The sequence below is a fragment of the Ascaphus truei genome, chromosome 5 (genome assembly GCF_040206685.1).
Source record: "Ascaphus truei isolate aAscTru1 chromosome 5, aAscTru1.hap1, whole genome shotgun sequence".
In the NCBI taxonomy this organism is placed as follows: Eukaryota; Metazoa; Chordata; class Amphibia; order Anura; family Ascaphidae; genus Ascaphus; species Ascaphus truei.
In genome coordinates this window covers 73,272,492-73,290,132 of record NC_134487.1, presented here as the reverse complement: position 1 = coordinate 73,290,132, position 17,641 = coordinate 73,272,492, and the positions used below count along the sequence as shown (strand labels likewise).

The 17,641-nt window shown below is 46.2% G+C and overlaps 1 protein-coding gene across 1 annotated transcript in view; it reads left to right on the top strand.

The window, feature by feature from the left end:
* The window catches only part of IFRD1 (interferon related developmental regulator 1), a 35,437-nt gene that overhangs the window by 6,934 nt on the left and 10,862 nt on the right, over positions 1-17,641 (top strand). Inside the window, exons 2-7 of the mRNA XM_075600020.1 lie at positions 9,776-9,880; positions 13,693-13,774; positions 15,432-15,556; positions 16,087-16,244; positions 17,034-17,084; positions 17,172-17,335. Coding sequence (XP_075456135.1) covers positions 9,776-9,880; positions 13,693-13,774; positions 15,432-15,556; positions 16,087-16,244; positions 17,034-17,084; positions 17,172-17,335 — 685 coding nt within the window. The remainder of the gene's footprint in view (positions 1-9,775; positions 9,881-13,692; positions 13,775-15,431; positions 15,557-16,086; positions 16,245-17,033; positions 17,085-17,171; positions 17,336-17,641) is intronic.

The following is a 17,641-nucleotide window of genomic DNA, read 5'->3' as shown; positions in this document are numbered from 1 at the left end:
CCATCCACGCCAAGGTGCAGTTTTGGCACTTGCCAAGTGCATAGTCCCCACAGATGTTAAGGGACCCACTACACTACTTGGCATCTGCCATGATCTTTTTCTTGGACACCTCACAAACCCCTTTTTGGGAATCGCTCCAATATTCCAATCGGTATAATGAGAGAATTTTGGTGGATTGTTAAGAGTTGGATGGGTATTCTAGCAATATTGCGCCCAGTGAAAAGCACCAGCTTTGGAGAGACACTGAATATGTGGGATAAAGGTGGTAAAACAAATGACACCTAAGCCTGTGGCTTGGGGTGTTTGGAGGATTGTGCAGTCTTATTACATCTTTCAAATGAAAAATAAAATATTATATATATGGGGGGGGGGGAGAAGTAGTGTTTCCCCTCTGTCTTAACGGTTCACTACTAATGCTTAGTCATTCTATTATCCAGCATATCCCTGTGAAAAGCTTTAATTGACACAGGAGTGTAATTTATTTACCAAGTGATTTATAAATCCAGCATAGATTCCTTTTCAACCTCGACCAGAAGGGGAAGACATTTTTTTTTAGACAAGATCAGAAATCAAATAAATTGGAGTTGAGTGTTTAAATATCTGACCAAACCTTTCTAAGCCAAGTTAAGTAGGCTAGAAGCATAGATAATCTAGATGGCGTCATTATTTAGTCATTCTATACTGTAGTAACAGAAGCAGTTTTTGCTTAATGCTTACTCAGCTGTACCAGGGAAGGTTAGTGATACCTGCTTCATACACGTCACACCCCTAGTATAAATCTAGGGAAGCAAGAATTTCAATGCATTGGGAGGATGTTTATTTACTTCCTGCAATAAAGAAGCAAGGTCAGTCAAAGTGCAGAAATTATGCTTACTGAAACAAATTCTTCTGGTGGCCATATCCTTGGATTCATATTAAAGGATTGTCGTGTTAACTCACCCACAAGACAATGTATTTGTAATCACACGTTAACAAAATTCTTAGTGACAAGGTTTTTTTTAACATTTCATTTCTGTTTTTGTTTTAGAGAAAAAAACTGCTAAAATACTGAAAAAAGAAAAAAAAGTTTCTCCTCTGTCCCTTACACATTGTAGGGAGAATATGAAGGTTGGCAAGTGGCTTATGATGCTGGTTAATGCAGTAGTTGCCAAGTATTTAGCATTAAGAATACCCTTAAACCTTTCAACTGTATTTCTTTTATACAGTAATGTGTATTTTTACCTGTATCACATGGGGAGAGTCTTGCAGACTAATTTGTGAAGAACGCCATGCAGATTAGAGCAACATGGCTACAGATGGAAGAATAAAAAAATGAATAAATGACTTAAAAAGGATCAGAGGGCGAGTACTTTCATGCTTTTGAAGCAGCATTAATCCTGCACCCTCAATCTCCCCCCCTTTCTTTTTTTGGGGATTTGTGGTTCCCCCAAAGCTACCAACATTAATTGTGGTTGGTTTCAATTCAGTTTGAGGCCTTCAGTTTTTCTGCCTAATAGAGCAGACCAATGATGAACAGGAATGTTCACCCAGTAAATCACATGCCAACTTTATTCTAAGAAGGCTGAATGTAGGGACTCTCCCACCAAATATGGTAGGAATGTGTCTTCATGTCCATGCATCTTATGTAGTCTTGACAGATGAGGTACTATCTAAATAAAAGCTTTTAGGTGTTTTAAGAGTAGAGCAAACTGAGCTTTTTGCAACTTTTTTCCAGATGTGTCCACCCCTCCCCCTTCATTCTTCCTCTAGTTCACGCTATACAGTATATGCCGCTCCAAGATTTCAAACAAAAATGTGTGTTGGGTGCCCGGGTCTGATATAGTTGGGAATTGGGGTTATGAAACATTCTCATTAAGGGTTGAATGCTTTGAAACCTGGTTCCAGGTAAGTGATTTTAAAAAATGGTGTAGGCCTATCTGCATACAGGAAAATATCTCCATCGGGTGAATTAAAAGCTTCCTGTTAAATTCTTACAAAGGACAATCTTGCAGTAAATCTTTGACCCTTAGATTAACTTTCTTCAGATCTTTCATTTTCATTTTGGATTACCCAAAAGCCTTGCTCTATCTACTGAATGTTGGTGGAGAACTCTGAAAACAGCACACCAACCACCGCACACTGAAATGGCAAACATCATAAATGTACAACTTGCAAACTACTCGAATTTCTACTCCTACTGTTACTCATTAGCAGGTGATACTGAATTTAACCCAGGCCCTCCCTTTTCAAATCTGTCTCATACCCCTGAGAATACCCCCATCAAATTCCAAAAAGGTCTTTTGCCCATATAAATATCCGGAGCCTGCTCCCCAAACTGGATGAAATAAGGACATGGTGCCTTATGCATAAACCCAAAGCCATCGTTCTCACAAACATGGCAAACTCCTAAAACCCCGATGCAAACATTGTCATTCAGGGATACCCCCTTAATACATATTTAATAATAAAAGCTGAGTGCAAAAATTAGCAGATGGAATTGCTTTAAGTTGGCACAGGAAGGATCTGAAAAAGGTAATGCACCATAGCCTGGAGGTTCATTTTTATGGAAGCAATCCTGCTTATCCAGGAGAACCAGTACTTGCCTGTACCAACATACTAGATCGTTAATTTTTTTTAAGAGGTAACACATGGGTAATTTGCAGATTGTAACTGTACACACATTTACTATACATTTCTTAAGTAATGCAAAGAGGGCGTATTTCATGAAATATAAATGAAGCTTAAATAACTTGCTTGTATGTGCTTTAATTATTGTGGTGTAGTGCTTCAGTTTTTTTGTGAAACCAGAGACAAACTTTTATTGCTCCCCATGTAGATCTGGAAGAGATGAATGGTTTTGGAAATCTACAGATCTCTAACACAGGTCTTTGTCCTCTCCAGTCTGGGTTTTGCAAATTCTCTGCTGATTTGTCTCCAAAATATATCAAAGCCCTGCAGTTGGTTCAAAATGTCACTCTCCGTCTTATAGCAGGCAAGGAGATCGCACATCTCTGCTAGTATTACAAGATCTTCACTGTTTCCCGGTTAATTGTTACCTTTAAGGCTAAGGGTCAAGATCTTAAAAGTAACGATGGACTAGCAGCCCCTCCCCCGTTACCTTCAGATCTGCCTAACCAGTAACACCCCCAATCGGGCCCTTAGATCTGCCATTGCTCCTGGTTGAGCCTCGGTTTCTGGTCATTAGGGCAGGAGGGAGAGCTTTTCCAAGAACTGACCCAAAGACTGTAATAAGCTTCCTGCTGCTTTTAAGAAATCAGGAAGCTTTATTTCAGAAAGGCATTAAAAACCTTTCTTTATAAACAAAAATATTGCAAACAGACCCTAATACCCTGGCAGGCTGCTTTCCTGCTCCCATTTGTGTTTTCTGCCTTTTGTTGGTCTTCCTCGTTCCCCTATTTTCTATATGTAAGTCCCAGTTGTAGGCCTTGGATGGGCGTCCTCCCTAAGTTCCTACACACGCTCTAGTACAGAGTTTCTTGATGAGTAGCACGTTGAATTTTTTTAAAATAAATACTGTATATAGAGCATGACCGTAGGCAATAAAGATCTTTTATTCATCGAACCCAATCTGGAAACCAAAAATATTTTTATTATGCCTTATATTATATTCTTCATGCCAATTGCTCTGTAGTGAAGGCAAAAAGCAAAGGCAACTGTGGGCACTTCTGTCGTGTTTTGCTAATAAATATGAATTTAGAGTAGCTATAACACAATTTAGCTGCTGCTTCAGGTGACATGTACAGTATAAAGCTTTGACTCCATTAGAAAACCTCTTGCAAAAACTCTGGGACTGCAGACATGAAATAACCATTAATGCAGTAAAAAGCATTCTCTGCATCAAGAGCTAAAATAAACAATTGAGATTTAGCAATTTTTAGTTTAGTGCAAAATATTTATAACCTTGTATTGTCCCCTGGCCAATCTCTAGCACAAACTCCACCTGATCTGTGTATATTAGAGATGGGGGCAGCTATTCAACATAGTTCAAAACCCATTTTCATACAGTTCTTGGACCATGTTCTCTTTAGGAATAATCACAAAATCTGTGTGGAGTTCTGCAGTATATAGTTTAATTTTTGCAACAGATCAAAATTCTTTATGATGAACTGATCATGTTGTGGTGGTTCCTTGTGCTTCTGTGTAATAAAATTATTGTCCAAGAGACCTTTTAATAAATATCTATTTTTTTAAACAAGTTTTATTGAAATATTGAATTTAAGTGGGATAGAAAAGAGGGACTAATAGTGGGGGAGAGGAGTGGAAGAACACCACCCGTTTAAAACATTGGCAATTACAGTATAACACTTTTTAACCTTGCGTGCATACAGCTGTGGAAACTTTGTGTTAAGTCAATGACTCCAGACGTCATATTTTAATTTATTGGCCAAGAGGTGACCTTATCCTTTGTAGAGTTTTGTTTGCATACTGAGTTAGTTGGCATAGGTTAAGATTGGCTCTTGGTTCTATTTTGTTTAGGTTGTGGGCTGAGTGTATCTGCTTTTGAAAAGCTTATAGTGAAGTTAGAGAACTAGATGAACAGTCTACTGTAACATTGTCCCAAACTAGATGGTAAAATTATTAACTGGAGTGGACAGACCATATCTCATAGCAACATAAACAGACAGACAAGTTCCTCCTTGAATGCACTCAGAAAGGTAAGTCAGAGCGATATGGTTGATAACATTAAAAACCTTTTAATCACCAAATAGTAAGAACATATTGTATAGAGGGAAATGGTAGAAGTAGTCCACGGCCAGTCCCTTAAAACAAACCAAGAAAAGATCTTCCTAAATAGGTGTATGGAAGATAGTGGGGACAATACACCACCTAGGTGTGGGCTACAGAAAACTGCAAAGTCTCGCCACAAGGTAACTTCAGACTTGAGAACCTGTCCTGTTGGCAGGAATTCTATTATCAAAAACCAGCACACCTATAGAAAAAAGTATGCTGATACTAGATCTGAAGAAGGTGTGGGCTACAGAAAACTGCAAAGTCTCGCCACAAAGTAACTTCAGACTTGAAAACCTGTCCTGTTGGCAGGAATTCTAATATCAAAAAACCGGCACACCTATAGAAAAAAGTATGCTGATACTAGATCTGAAGAGGCGGTTCATATACAGTTAGTGAGTCATAAAGCCCTTACATCCGTATACATAGACCACAAAGAATGGGGGTGTATGTCAACTCCAAAACACAAATGAAGTCAACAGATGATGTGGAGAGTAATACATATAACATAAATTAAACCACATACAAAGCTACGTAGCTAGTAAGTAGTAACCTCTGCGTAGGGCAAGCACAAAGCGTGCTCTGCTAGTGCCCAGAGGCACGGTTCAGTGACCGTATCCAGTTATGGCCTCAGAATAATATAACACAGTTAATGCAGAGGTCACTGAATAGGGTCTCTGCTAGATGGAAATACAGAGGTTCACTGAGTGGAGTCTCCCAGATAGCAGGAAACAGAGGCACTGTACTTAATCAGAGTGCTCCTGGCAGTATAAATCAGTGCATAAGATGTTGTCCATAATGAGTGTTGCACAGAGTGATGTTGCCCTAAGTGTGTGTGGGTTACCCCTAATAATGCTAACAATATGGACCCCCCAGATAACACTCGGTTTAAGGAGAATGTCTGTCAGAGGAGCGGCTATAGTATATTCTGCTATCAGGTACAGTGACCTCAAAAAATACCTTCTGACTGACCACCCATAGTATAACTTAGCTTTATGGGGACTGGGGTTGTCCGTTGCAGCAGCTCACGATCCTACAGTGTAGGCAGAGGGGGCGGGGTGCCGAGTTGAAGGGTTGTAGCCTGCTAAGTCAGCAGCTGCAGCCGCAGCAGTTTCATCCCACTGCTAGGAGGCGTCCACTCGGTGTGATGACGTCATCACGTTCTGGTCACCTGACGTAGGTTTCGCGCATGATCGCGCTTTCTCAAAGGTATATGCACTCAGTAAACGTGCACTTTAAATAGCTCTCGGTTGTTGTGGCAACCCTGGTTTATTTAAAGTGCATGTTTACTGAGTGCATATACCTTTGAGAAAGCGCGATCATGCGCGAAACGTACGTCAGGTGACCAGAACGTGATGACGTCATCACACCGAGCGGACGCCTCCTAGCAGTGGGATGAGACTGCTGCGGCTGCAGCTGCTGACTTAGCAGGCTACAACCCTTCAACTCGGCACCCCGCCCCCTCTGCCTACACTGTAGGATCGTGAGCTGCTGCAACGGACAACCCCAGTCCCCATAAAGCTAAGTTATACTATGGGTGGTCAGTCAGAAGGTATTTTTTGAGGTCACTGTACCTGATAGCAGAATATACTATAGCCGCTCCTCTGACAGACATTCTCCTTAAACCGAGTGTTACCTGGGGGTCCATATTGTTAGCATTATTAGGGGTAACCCACACACACTTAAGGCAACATCACTCTGTGCAACACTCATTATGGACAACATCTTATGCACTGATTTATACTGCCAGGAGCACTCTGATTAAGTACAGTGCCTCTGTTTCCTGCTATCTGGGAGACTCCACTCAGTGAACCTCTGTATTTCCATCTAGCAGAGACCCTATTCAGTGACCTCTGCATTAACTGTTATATTATTCTGAGGCCATAACTGGATACGGTCACTGAACCGTGCCTCTGGGCACTAGCAGAGCACGCTTTGTGCTTGCCCTACGCAGAGGTTACTACTCACTAGTCACGTAGTTAATAGCTATGTATGTGGTTTAATTTATGTTATATGTATTACTCTCCACATCATTCGTTGACTTCATTTGTGTTCTGGAGTTGACATACACCCCCATTCCTTATGGTCTATGTATACGGATGTAAGGGCTTTATTACTCACGAACTGTATATGAACCGCCTCTTCAGATCTAGTATCAGCATACTTTTTTCTATAGGTGTGCCGGTTTTTTGATAATAGAATTCCTGCCAACAGGACAGGTTTTCAAGTCTGAAGTTACTTTGTGGCGAGACTTTGCAGTTTTCTGTAGCCCACACCTTCTTCAGATCTAGTATCAGCATACACTTTTCTCTATAGGTGTGCTGGTTTTTGATAATAGAATTCCTGCCAACAGGACAGGTTTTCAAGTCTGAAGTTATTTTGTGGCGAGACTTTGCAGTTTTCTGTAGCCCACACCTAGGTGGTGTATTGTCCCCACTATCTTCCATACACCTATTTAGGAAGATCTTTTCTTGGTTTGTTTTAAGGGACTGGCCGTGGACTACTTCTACCATTTCCCTCTATACAATATGTTCTTACTATTTGGTGATTAAAAGGTTTTTAATGTTATCAACCATATCGCTCTGACTTACCTTTCTGAGTGCATTCAAGGAGGAACTTGTCTGTCTGTTTATGTTATTATAGTTTATCCTCTATTGCACCAGTTTGTGTGTTATTTGATTTCATATACTATCCTCATTTTGCTGACGCAGGAGCTTCCCCTTCCCCTGTCCCCTTCCCTTCCCCCACCCCCAGATTAGTTCATATCTCATAGCCTCAGATCAGTAGATCACAGCTGCCTCTTGGCTAGTGTGCTGAGGGCAACTCCAGGAAGTACTGGCAGTACCTTTTTTGGTACATGTTTCAGAAAGCAGGTGGTCCCTGGAGCTGACATTGTGGTTCAGCTCCAAGGACCCCCTGCTACCTATACAAGTAAATAAAGTGACAAAAAAAAAAACCAGCCTGCAGATATCCTTCTTTAAAAAAAGGGCAGGGGGGAGAATCAAGGTCCCAAAAATGTATGCTTTATTCTAGGGGTGTGCAAAACTTTTTCCCCTTTGTCCCCCTGCCTGTTCTCCCCTGCTCGCGCCCCCCTCCTTACCTTGTCTGACGCCATGTGATCCCGTACCATCATTTGACACCGTGTCGCGAGAAGCCGACGGAGACGAGGTAAGAACTTAGAGGCCTTGTGCGCAATCTTCGGCATTTAATTTAAATGCTTTGGGGAAGAGCGAGGGGCCCCTAAGCGCCGCACACCCCTGCTTTATTCCAGCAGGTGCATTAAAGCTAGGGTTTCAAGCAGTCCCACTCCAGTGTTCATTCGCCCCTGCTATGGTCTGTATTTTGAAGTATTCATTGCGTATGTGTTCTTTGCCAGAAACGACTGTGTACACTAGATATACCTGACCAGATGCCTCACGGCAATAGACTTTTTTTTTTTCTAGCACTCTTTAGAGAATTTGCAGTATCCATCTTTCCTTTTTTTTAGAAACAAAGAACAGTAATGTAAGTGTCAGAAGTCTCACTCTCCAGTTGGTCCAGCCCTCATTCTTAAACACCGTATAGGGATGGGAGATACAAAGCCAACACTGTCAAACTTATGCAATTTCTATTGAACTAGAAGTTGGTTCATATTGGTATACACAGGTTATAGTTCTATAAAAATTCCTTGGTGATGGTTCAGTTTTAATATTTATTTTAAAACAACTCTTGCTTTTTATTAATCTTTCATATAACAGCCTGAACACAGTGGAATGGTTTTAGGATAATACAAAATATGAATGAGTTGTGAAGACCTGATGCCTAAGTGTAATTGATCCTCAAATCACAGGATGAGGGGGGCATAGGTTTGAGCTTTTCTTATCTTAGATAGGTTAGTCATTTTTTCCATTATAAACCTATGCTACATGTTGGTGTATCAAGCTGGTGTTTTGGAAAATGAATGACTGGAAAGGTTTATCAGTTACTGGTAATCACAACCTTCCTTTCAGCCTGCCCTTTATTGGAATAATATGTTTGACTTGGCTTCTCTAGAAGCATTTGTCCTTCTTTTTTTTTCTTTTTTTTTTAAATACTAAGAATAACCCAGTAAGACAGGTGTTTTGGGAAGGAAACATAATGGCTCAGACTGTCCTTGCTTAACTTGACCACTTCACCGCCAGACAAGGGTCTTGATAATGCATTGCACTGGTATTGAAGACTGAGGCCTAAACGTACAAATCCAACAAGCTTAACTTCACTACCCAGTGGGCTTCATCCTTATTCGCATTGTTACTAGTTCCAGCAAATCCGAAACGAATTCATTATCTTAAAATCGTTTACCTGTTTAAAGTCCCCCGCTCCTTTTTTAATTATGTTTTTTAAAGATTTTAAAAACTGAAAGCTATGACACTCGTCAGATGACATTGCAGCCATCCTTATTTCTCACAAGTATTGCTAAAAGTAAAATACTAAACCTGTCAGTCGGGTATCTCCAGAGGGGAGTGTTGCAGCTTTGCTACGTGAAACCCCCATGTTCATATTAAGAAAAATAAAATATACTTTGAGGGTGAAAGAGGGAAGGTTTGCTGCTTAATATTAAACTAGCACCCGCTATTCACCTTTGTAGACATACCTTAAAACACACCTACTTAATGAAGCATGAGTCGCTCCATGGCTGATTATTTACACCCATAAACCTTGGCCCCCTGCAGACGCACTTACCAGAATGCCCTCCTACTGTCTCTGTACGTTCTTCCTACCCACCAATTAGATTATAAGCTCTTCGGATCAGGGACTCCTTTTCCTAAATGTAACTTGTCTGAAGTACTTGTTCCCTTTGTGTTATTTGTATTTGTTGTTTATGGTTGTCCCGTGTATTACTGCTGTGAAGAGCCATGTACATTAATGGCGCTATATAAATAAAGACATACTTTCAATTAAGAGGTATTATTTTCTTAACATTGAAACTGTCACCATTCAGTATCGCAGAGCATCCACTATTGTTCCTCTAGTATTGTACACCTTGTATGATTAATATAGCTTGTGGTAATTCTAGCTTTGTTTCTAGGTGGCCAGAATAGAAATGTACAGCCCTTTAGCGATGAAGATGCCTCGCTTGAAACCATGAGTCACTGCAGCAGTCTCAGTGATGCTGCCAGCTTTGCTGAAGAAGGTATGAGTTTTCAGTGTAATTTGTGACATTTAGATAAACATGGTTGTATTTATTCAGTAACTAGCTGAGAGACCCGGCGTTGCCCGGGATGTAATGTTCCCGTTCCTCTCTCTCCTCCCCCCTCTCTCTGTTTGTCCCCCATTCACATCAATCCAGTCCCCCCCCTCCCTCCCTCCTTTACAGCTTCATGTAGCGTGTGTGCGTCAGTCACTGTGTGTTTGCTCGCGCGTCAGTGAGTCTGAGGCAGAAACACAAACACACACAGACTGACTGACGCACACACAGTCAGTGTGTGCCTCAGTCAGTGTGTGCGTGCGTCAGTCAGGCTTTGTGTGCGCGTCAGTCAGTGTGTGCGTGCGGCAGTCAGTCAGTGTGTGCGCGCGGGGCGTCAAAGGCAGGGGGGGGCGTCAAAGGGAGGGGGGGGCGTCAAAGGGAGGGGGGGGGGCGTCAAAGTGAGGGGGGGGGCGTCAAAGGGAGGGGGGGGGGCGTCAAAGGGAGGGGGGGGGGCGTCAAAGGGAGGGGGGGGCGTCAAAGGGAGGGGGGGGGCGTCAAAGGGAGGGGGGGGCGTCAAAGGGAGGGGGGGGCGTCAAAGGGAGGGGGGGGGCGTCAAAGGGAGGGGGGGGGCGTCAAAGGGAGGGGGGGGGCGTCAAAGGGAGGGGGGGCGTCAAAGGGAGGGGGGGCGTCAAAGGGAGGGGGGGCGTCAAAGGGAGGGGGGGGCGTCAAAGGGAGGGGGGGGGGGCGTCAAAGGGAGGGGGGGGGGGGCGTCAAAGGGAGGGGGGGGGGGCGTCAAAGGGAGGGGGGGGGGGCGTCAAAGGGAGGGGGGGGGCGTCAAAGGGAGGGGGGGGCGTCAAAGGGAGAGGGGGGGGCGTCAAAGGGAGGGGGGGGGCGTCAAAGGGAGGGGGGGGGGCGTCAAAGGGAGGGGGGGGGGGCGTCAAAGGGAGGGGGGGGGGCGTCAAAGGGAGGGGGGGGGGGCGTCAAAGGGAGGGGGGGGGGGCGTCAAAGGGAGGGGGGGGGGGCGTCAAAGGGAGGGGGGGGGGGCGTCAAAGGGAGGGGGGGGGGGCGTCAAAGGGAGGGGGGGGGGGCGTCAAAGGGAGGGGGGGGGGCGCCTCAAAGGCATGGATTCCTCCCCCTGCATTTCCTGCAGTGGACAGGAGGGGGGGGGCAGTGGACAGGAGGGGGGGGGCAGTGGACAGGAGGGGGGGGGCAGTGGACAGGAGGGGGGGGGCAGTGGACAGGAGGGGGGGGGGGCAGTGGACAGGAGGGGGGGGGGCAGTGGACAGGAGGGGGGGGGCAGTGGACAGGAGTGGGGGGCAGTGGACAGGAGGGGGGGCAGTGGACAGGAGGGGGGGGGGGCAGTGGACAGGAGGGGGGGGGCAGTGGACAGGAGTGGGGGGCAGTGGACAGGAGGGGGGGCAGTGGACAGGAGGGGGGGGGCAGTGGACAGGAGGGGGGGGGCAGTGGACAGGAGGGGGGGGGGGCAGTGGACAGGAGGGGGGGGGGGCAGTGGACAGGAGGGGGGGGGGCAGTGGACAGGAGGGGGGGGGGCAGTGGACAGGAGGGGGGGGGCAGTGGACAGGAGGGGGGGGGCAGTGGACAGGAGGGGGGGGGCAGTGGACAGGAGGGGGGGGGCAGTGGACAGGAGGGGGGGGGGCAGTGGACAGGAGGGGGGGGGCAGTGGACAGGAGGGGGGGGGCAGTGGACAGGAGGGGGGGGGCAGTGGACAGGAGGGGGGGGGCAGTGGACAGGAGGGGGGGGGGCAGTGGACAGGAGGGGGGGGGGCAGTGGACAGGAGGGGGGGGGGCAGTGGACAGGAGGGGGGGGGGCAGTGGACAGGAGGGGGGGGGGCAGTGGACAGGAGGGGGGGGGGCAGTGGACAGGAGGGGGGGGGCAGTGGACAGGAGGGGGGACAGGAGGGGGGACAGGAGGGGGGGGGCAGTGGACAGGAGGGGGGGGCAGTGGACAGGAGGGGGGACAGGAGGGGGGACAGGAGGGGGGACGCAGTGGACAGGAGGGGGGACGCAGTGGACAGGAGGGGGGGCAGTGGACAGGAGGGGGGGGGGCAGTGGACAGGAGGGGGGGGCAGTGGACAGGAGGGGGGGGGCAGTGGACAGGAGGGGGGGGGCAGTGGACAGGAGGGGGGGGCAGTGGACAGGAGGGGGGGGCAGTGGACAGGAGGGGGGGGGCAGTGGACAGGAGGGGGGGGCAGTGGACAGGAGGGGGGACAGGAGGGGGGACAGGAGGGGGGACGCAGTGGACAGGAGGGGGGACGCAGTGGACAGGAGGGGGGGCAGTGGACAGGAGGGGGGGGGGCAGTGGACAGGAGGGGGGGGCAGTGGACAGGAGGGGGGGGCAGTGGACAGGAGGGGGGGGCAGTGGACAGGAGGGGGGGGGCAGTGGACAGGAGGGGGGGGGCAGTGGACAGGAGGGGGGGGCAGTGGACAGGAGGGGGGGCAGTGGACAGGAGGGGGGGCAGTGGACAGGAGGGGGGGGGGCAGTGGACAGGAGGGGGGGGCAGTGGACAGGAGGGGGGACAGGAGGGGGGGGCAGTGGACAGGAGGGGGGGGCAGTGGATAGGAGGGGGGGGCAGTGGATAGGAGGGGGGGGCAGTGGACAGGAGGGGGGGGCAGTGGATAGGAGGGGGGGGCAGTGGACAGGAGGGGGGGGCAGTGGACAGTCACACACACACACACACACACACACACACACACACACACACACACACACACACACACACACACACACACACCTCAGTTGATGCGCCCTTTCTTTAGTTCCGTTTGGCGCCGGAGGTGGGGAGCGACACCTACCTGTACTTCCGGGCGCCGCCACCGTCTGACTCGGCGCCGCGAGGGAGGAAGGGGGTCCGCCATCTTACGCGCCGCGTGGCAGCTGCGGGAAGCGAGGTGATTTGGAGCGGGGAGGGGGGAGAGGTGATTTGGAGCGGGGAGAGGTGATTTGGAGCGGGGAGAGGTGATTTGGAGCGGGGAGAGGTGATTTGGAGCGGGGAGAGGTGATGCCGCTGGGGAGGGGGGAGAGGTGATGCCGCTGGGGAGGGGGGAGAGGTGATGCCGCTGGGGAGGGGGAAGAGGTGATGCCGCTGGGGAGGGGGAAGAGGTGATGTCGCTGGGGAGGGGGAAGAGGTGATGCCGCTGGGGAGGGGGAAGAGGTGATGCCGCTGGGGAGGGGGAAGAGGTGATGCCGCTGGGGAGGGGGAAGAGGTGATGCCGCTGGGGAGGGGGAAGAGGTGATGCCGCTGGGGAGGGGGAAGAGGTGATGCCGCTGGGGAGGGGGAAGAGGTGATGCCGCTGGGGAGGGGGAAGAGGTGATGCCGCTGGGGAGGGGGAAGAGGTGATGCCGCTGGGGAGGGGGAAGAGGTGATGCCGCTGGGGAGGGGGAAGAGGTGATGCCGCTGGGGAGGGGGAAGAGGTGATGCCGCTGGGGAGGGGGAAAAGGTGATTTGGAGAGGGGAGAGAGGTGTGTGTGTGTGTGTGTGTGTGTGTGTGTGTGTGTGTGTGTGTGTGTGTGTGTTAGTTATTTTTTTGGACCTTTGGCCCGTCACTCCGCCTCAGGCCAATGAGAGGTGTGGGGGGCGGGCCAAGGGGGTGGTGTGAGTGTGTGAGGCCAATGAGAGGTGTGCGGGGGCGGGCGGGCCAAGGGACCAATGAGATTGCCGCTAGGGACACCGGACATCCAGCAGGCAGGCATGCATGCATGCAGGCAGGCATGCATGCATGCAGGCAGGCAAACATACAGTGCTTTCACTAATATAGTATAAGATGTGCTATACATGTAAACCTTTTTTTGTCTGCTAGCTGTTGAAGTTGATGAGGAAGCAACTCAAGAAGACTTTGAATACAAGTTGAGAGGGTTACTTGACCTTACAATGGACAAAAGGTATGTTGAAGCATGACTGTCTTGCATAAAAACCTTCGGGTATCTTGTTTTAAGTTCCCTTGATAGAAAAGCAAAGAAAAGAAAGAAAGCTCCCTAATAGCCGCACAAGAGAACACCTATACCTATGTTAAAAATTACTATTTATTAATAAATGATTAAAATATATTTATTGCAGCAAAAAGCTAACGTGAACCAAAGTGATTAAAATAAATTAAAAAACGGAGGAGGTAACTGTATGCCTAATTCAAACTAACAGTGTATGCTAGGAATAACTATTTTAGAATGTCCCACTGCTATATAATTATACTAACAGTGGTAGTTATACCAATACAGTTCTATATAGTTTGAGGACTACACCTAAATGGAGAGTATAGCTTAATGTAGTGTGTGTGCTCAGAATAATATATTTGTTGAGCCAGCTAATGCTAGTATACGGATATATACACACACATATGTACCAGACCAACAGGTTCAAAGGTAAATGAACCTAGAGGTCTGTTATGTTTAGCAGAACAGCTATTTCAAGATCACAAAGTATGTGTCTTGTACTCAGAACCATGACAAATAGGAAAGTAGTCAGTGTTGTGCTTCCTTTAGAAGGCTCCGAAACACTCTAACTGAGAGAAGGCAACAGTCCTCTCCGATATAGCCAACGCACTAGGTGGTGACGCTTAGCCTGCCCAACATATGTTTCACCGTTGTGGCTTCATCGGGGTACATATGTGTGTGTATATATCCGTATACTAGCATTAGCTGGCTCAACAAATATATTATTCTGAGCACACACACTACATTAAGCTATACTCTCCATTTAGGTGTAGTCCTCAAACTATATAGAACTGTATTGGTATAACTACCACTGTTAGTATAATTATATAGCAGTGGGACATTCTAAAATAGTTATTCCTAGCATACACTGTTAGTTTGAATTAGGCATACAGTTACCTCCTCCGTTTTTTAATTTATTTTAATCACTTTGGTTCACGTTAGCTTTTTGCTGCAATAAATATATTTTAATCATTTATTAATAAATAGTCATTTTTAACATAGGTATAGGTGTTCTCTTGTGCGGCTATTAGGGAGCTTTCTTTCTTTTCTTATCATTAACCCCATCCCTGCCAGCACCACCTCCGCACTCTAATTGCAGTTTTTGTTCCGTCACTACACATTCACAATTTATTGGTTCCCCATATCTCCATTGGTGTAGTGCAAGGCGCACAACTTGACCTTTTTAGGCCATTCTATCTTCCCTAGATAGAAAATACATAAGTCCAGTTTTGATAGGCCTGTTTTATTTTATTTTTTTACCATCTACCTTTTACATGATTTTTTTCTTAATGGTTAATCTGTGTAAACGGGTCTGTAATCGTGCTGCTCCCTAGCTCTTGAGTTTCCAGCTATTGGCTCTGTGCATTCAACAGTGATGTGGCTGTGACCTACAGAAAGTTAAAGCGACCATGAAAAGAAAACATTGCTGTGATGCAGGACACGTTTGCTAAACAAATGTGCAAAGTTTAGGGATATGGGGGAGGTAACATATTTTATGCAGCTCTGCTGAAATGTATGAGATTTTGGTTTGAGTTCAGTCTAAGAGCATTTACTTTCATGCCAGTCGTGTGGAGAAAATGTGAATAATTACTGCTAATTCTTGTAACAGTTCAAAGACAAGACAAGCGGCCCTTGAAGGTCTCAAGAATGCACTGGCATCTAAAGGATTATATGAATTTATTCTCGAGCGAAGAATGACTCTAACAGATAGTATTGAACGTTGTCTGAAGAAAGGTAAGTTAAAACTAAATGCCACTCAAACTTGGTGTACTATCAAACCTACATTTTTAGGAAAGACAATGTTCATTGAAGGGCTTGTGGTGCATTTGTTACTTTTAGCGTACAGGAAATGTTTACATTTTAGAAATGAAAACAAAGAAAAGTGTAACTTTAGATGTGCATTTTGTTTCAATGAGCATGTGTTTGTCTCTAGACTTCTAACCTACAACTCCTTTGTTGAGAAGAAACATGTCAATATAACCCAAATCTATGGAGCATCACTATGCAGACGTTTATTTTGAATACTACCTGTCCACTTTGCCATTTATCACATTATTCCCTCTATAGTATAGATACCCGTTTTTAAAAGGGTTGGAGACTAGATTGGAGATGAGCAGGGAGTGCAACAACTTCTCAGGCTTGTCATATGAGCATGCCATGCCCTCCTGCCCCTGTATGGCGAGAGCCTAAACTACATATGAGAATGCCATGCCCTCCTGCCCCTGTATGGCGAGAGCCTAAACTACATATGACGTTGTTTTCAGGTAAAGGGGAAGAGCAGCGTGCCGCTGCAGCCCTCGCGTGTCTCCTTTGTTGTCAGCTTGGGTCGGGAATAGAAAGTGAGGAGGTTTTCCGAACTCTTGCACCAGTTCTCAGAAGCTTAACTTGTGATGGTAGTGCAAGCGCACAGGCACGCCCGGCGGTGAGTATTACTCAAAAAGGCTTATTGGGGAGAGAACCTAATGCACAATATGAATATTACCATGTTAATTCATACTAGTACAATACTAGTAGTATGTTATCCTTGAAACTAGCATGTTTTTCTTTTGACTTTGGTATCAACAAACTTCTTCAGTTTGCTATTCCGAATGTCATCAATTGTCTAATAGAAAGATTAGGAGTGCATAAAATGGCAAAAACAATCCAGCATTCTTTCTATGGACAATAAGTCAGTAGGCAGTTGTGATTGAGTCTTCACAAAGCAGGGTCATATGGATATTTTTTGTTTATTAGGAGTTGTAATTTGTTCTGTGGCTTCCAAATATATTACCTCTATCTGTAATAAAAAAAAAGCATTGAGTGCCGTGTTTGGTGTAGGGGAATGGTTTGCATTGCAACATTTATATTTAACACAGCTACTGCCAGAGAAGAATTCTCTGCTTTCCTTGCAGCTCACTCTGTCAGCATATGGGCTATATATAGCAAACATTGTCCATTGGTTCCTAGGTGATTATTAAACATGACCCCCATTGTAGATATTCTGAATACTGCTTCATAACACTGAACTTTTTACTGCAATATTAGAAGTGTGCAGTATTTTTTTGTTCCTTGCCGTGTACACCATTCTTAAGCAAAACGGCATATTGTGCTAATTCAATTGTACGTTTCAGTGTTGTCAAAAGCCATTAAGTATGAAATATTTTTTAAACTAAAGTGTGAACGCTGTCAATTAGGCACCTTCCATTAACCAACGTCTGTTTATTCTCATCAGTGTGCAACAAATCTGGGACTCTGCTGTTTTATTGCAACTGATGATATTGAGGCAAGTATATTAATTTGCATGATCTTTTGTCGTGTTTGGTGTTTGGTGTGTGGTGGTTCCTTTATTTACGTGTGTTTTGTATACCAGGATTTGTACACTACAATGGAATGCCTGGAAAGTGTCTTCACTAAACTGTATCAGACAGAAAGCGGGGGTGGTGGCTGTTCAGCACTGCACATCCAGGCTCTCCTTTCGTGGGCGCTCTTGCTGACAATCTGCCCTGCCACAGAGGTGAAGAAAAAACTCGAGATGTAAGTAACTTTTTGTGTTGATGCAATAATTAAAACCTGATCTCACTTTAGCACTGGTGGAAAGGCTTGCTCTGTTTTCTAGCCTTTCTGATATGTTTATACTCTTCTTTCTGCATATTTAATTGTAGGATTATCTATTTTGGGGAGAAACAAATACCATCTTTATTGCATTATTTGAGCCATCATTGGGGATGACCTTAACCCTTTTCTCTGTTCTAGCTACTTTAACCTTTAAAGGCGTAATTCATGCACTTAGTTATTTTTTAACATAGGCTTGAAGCAGGGGATTATCAGAACTGAACCCCA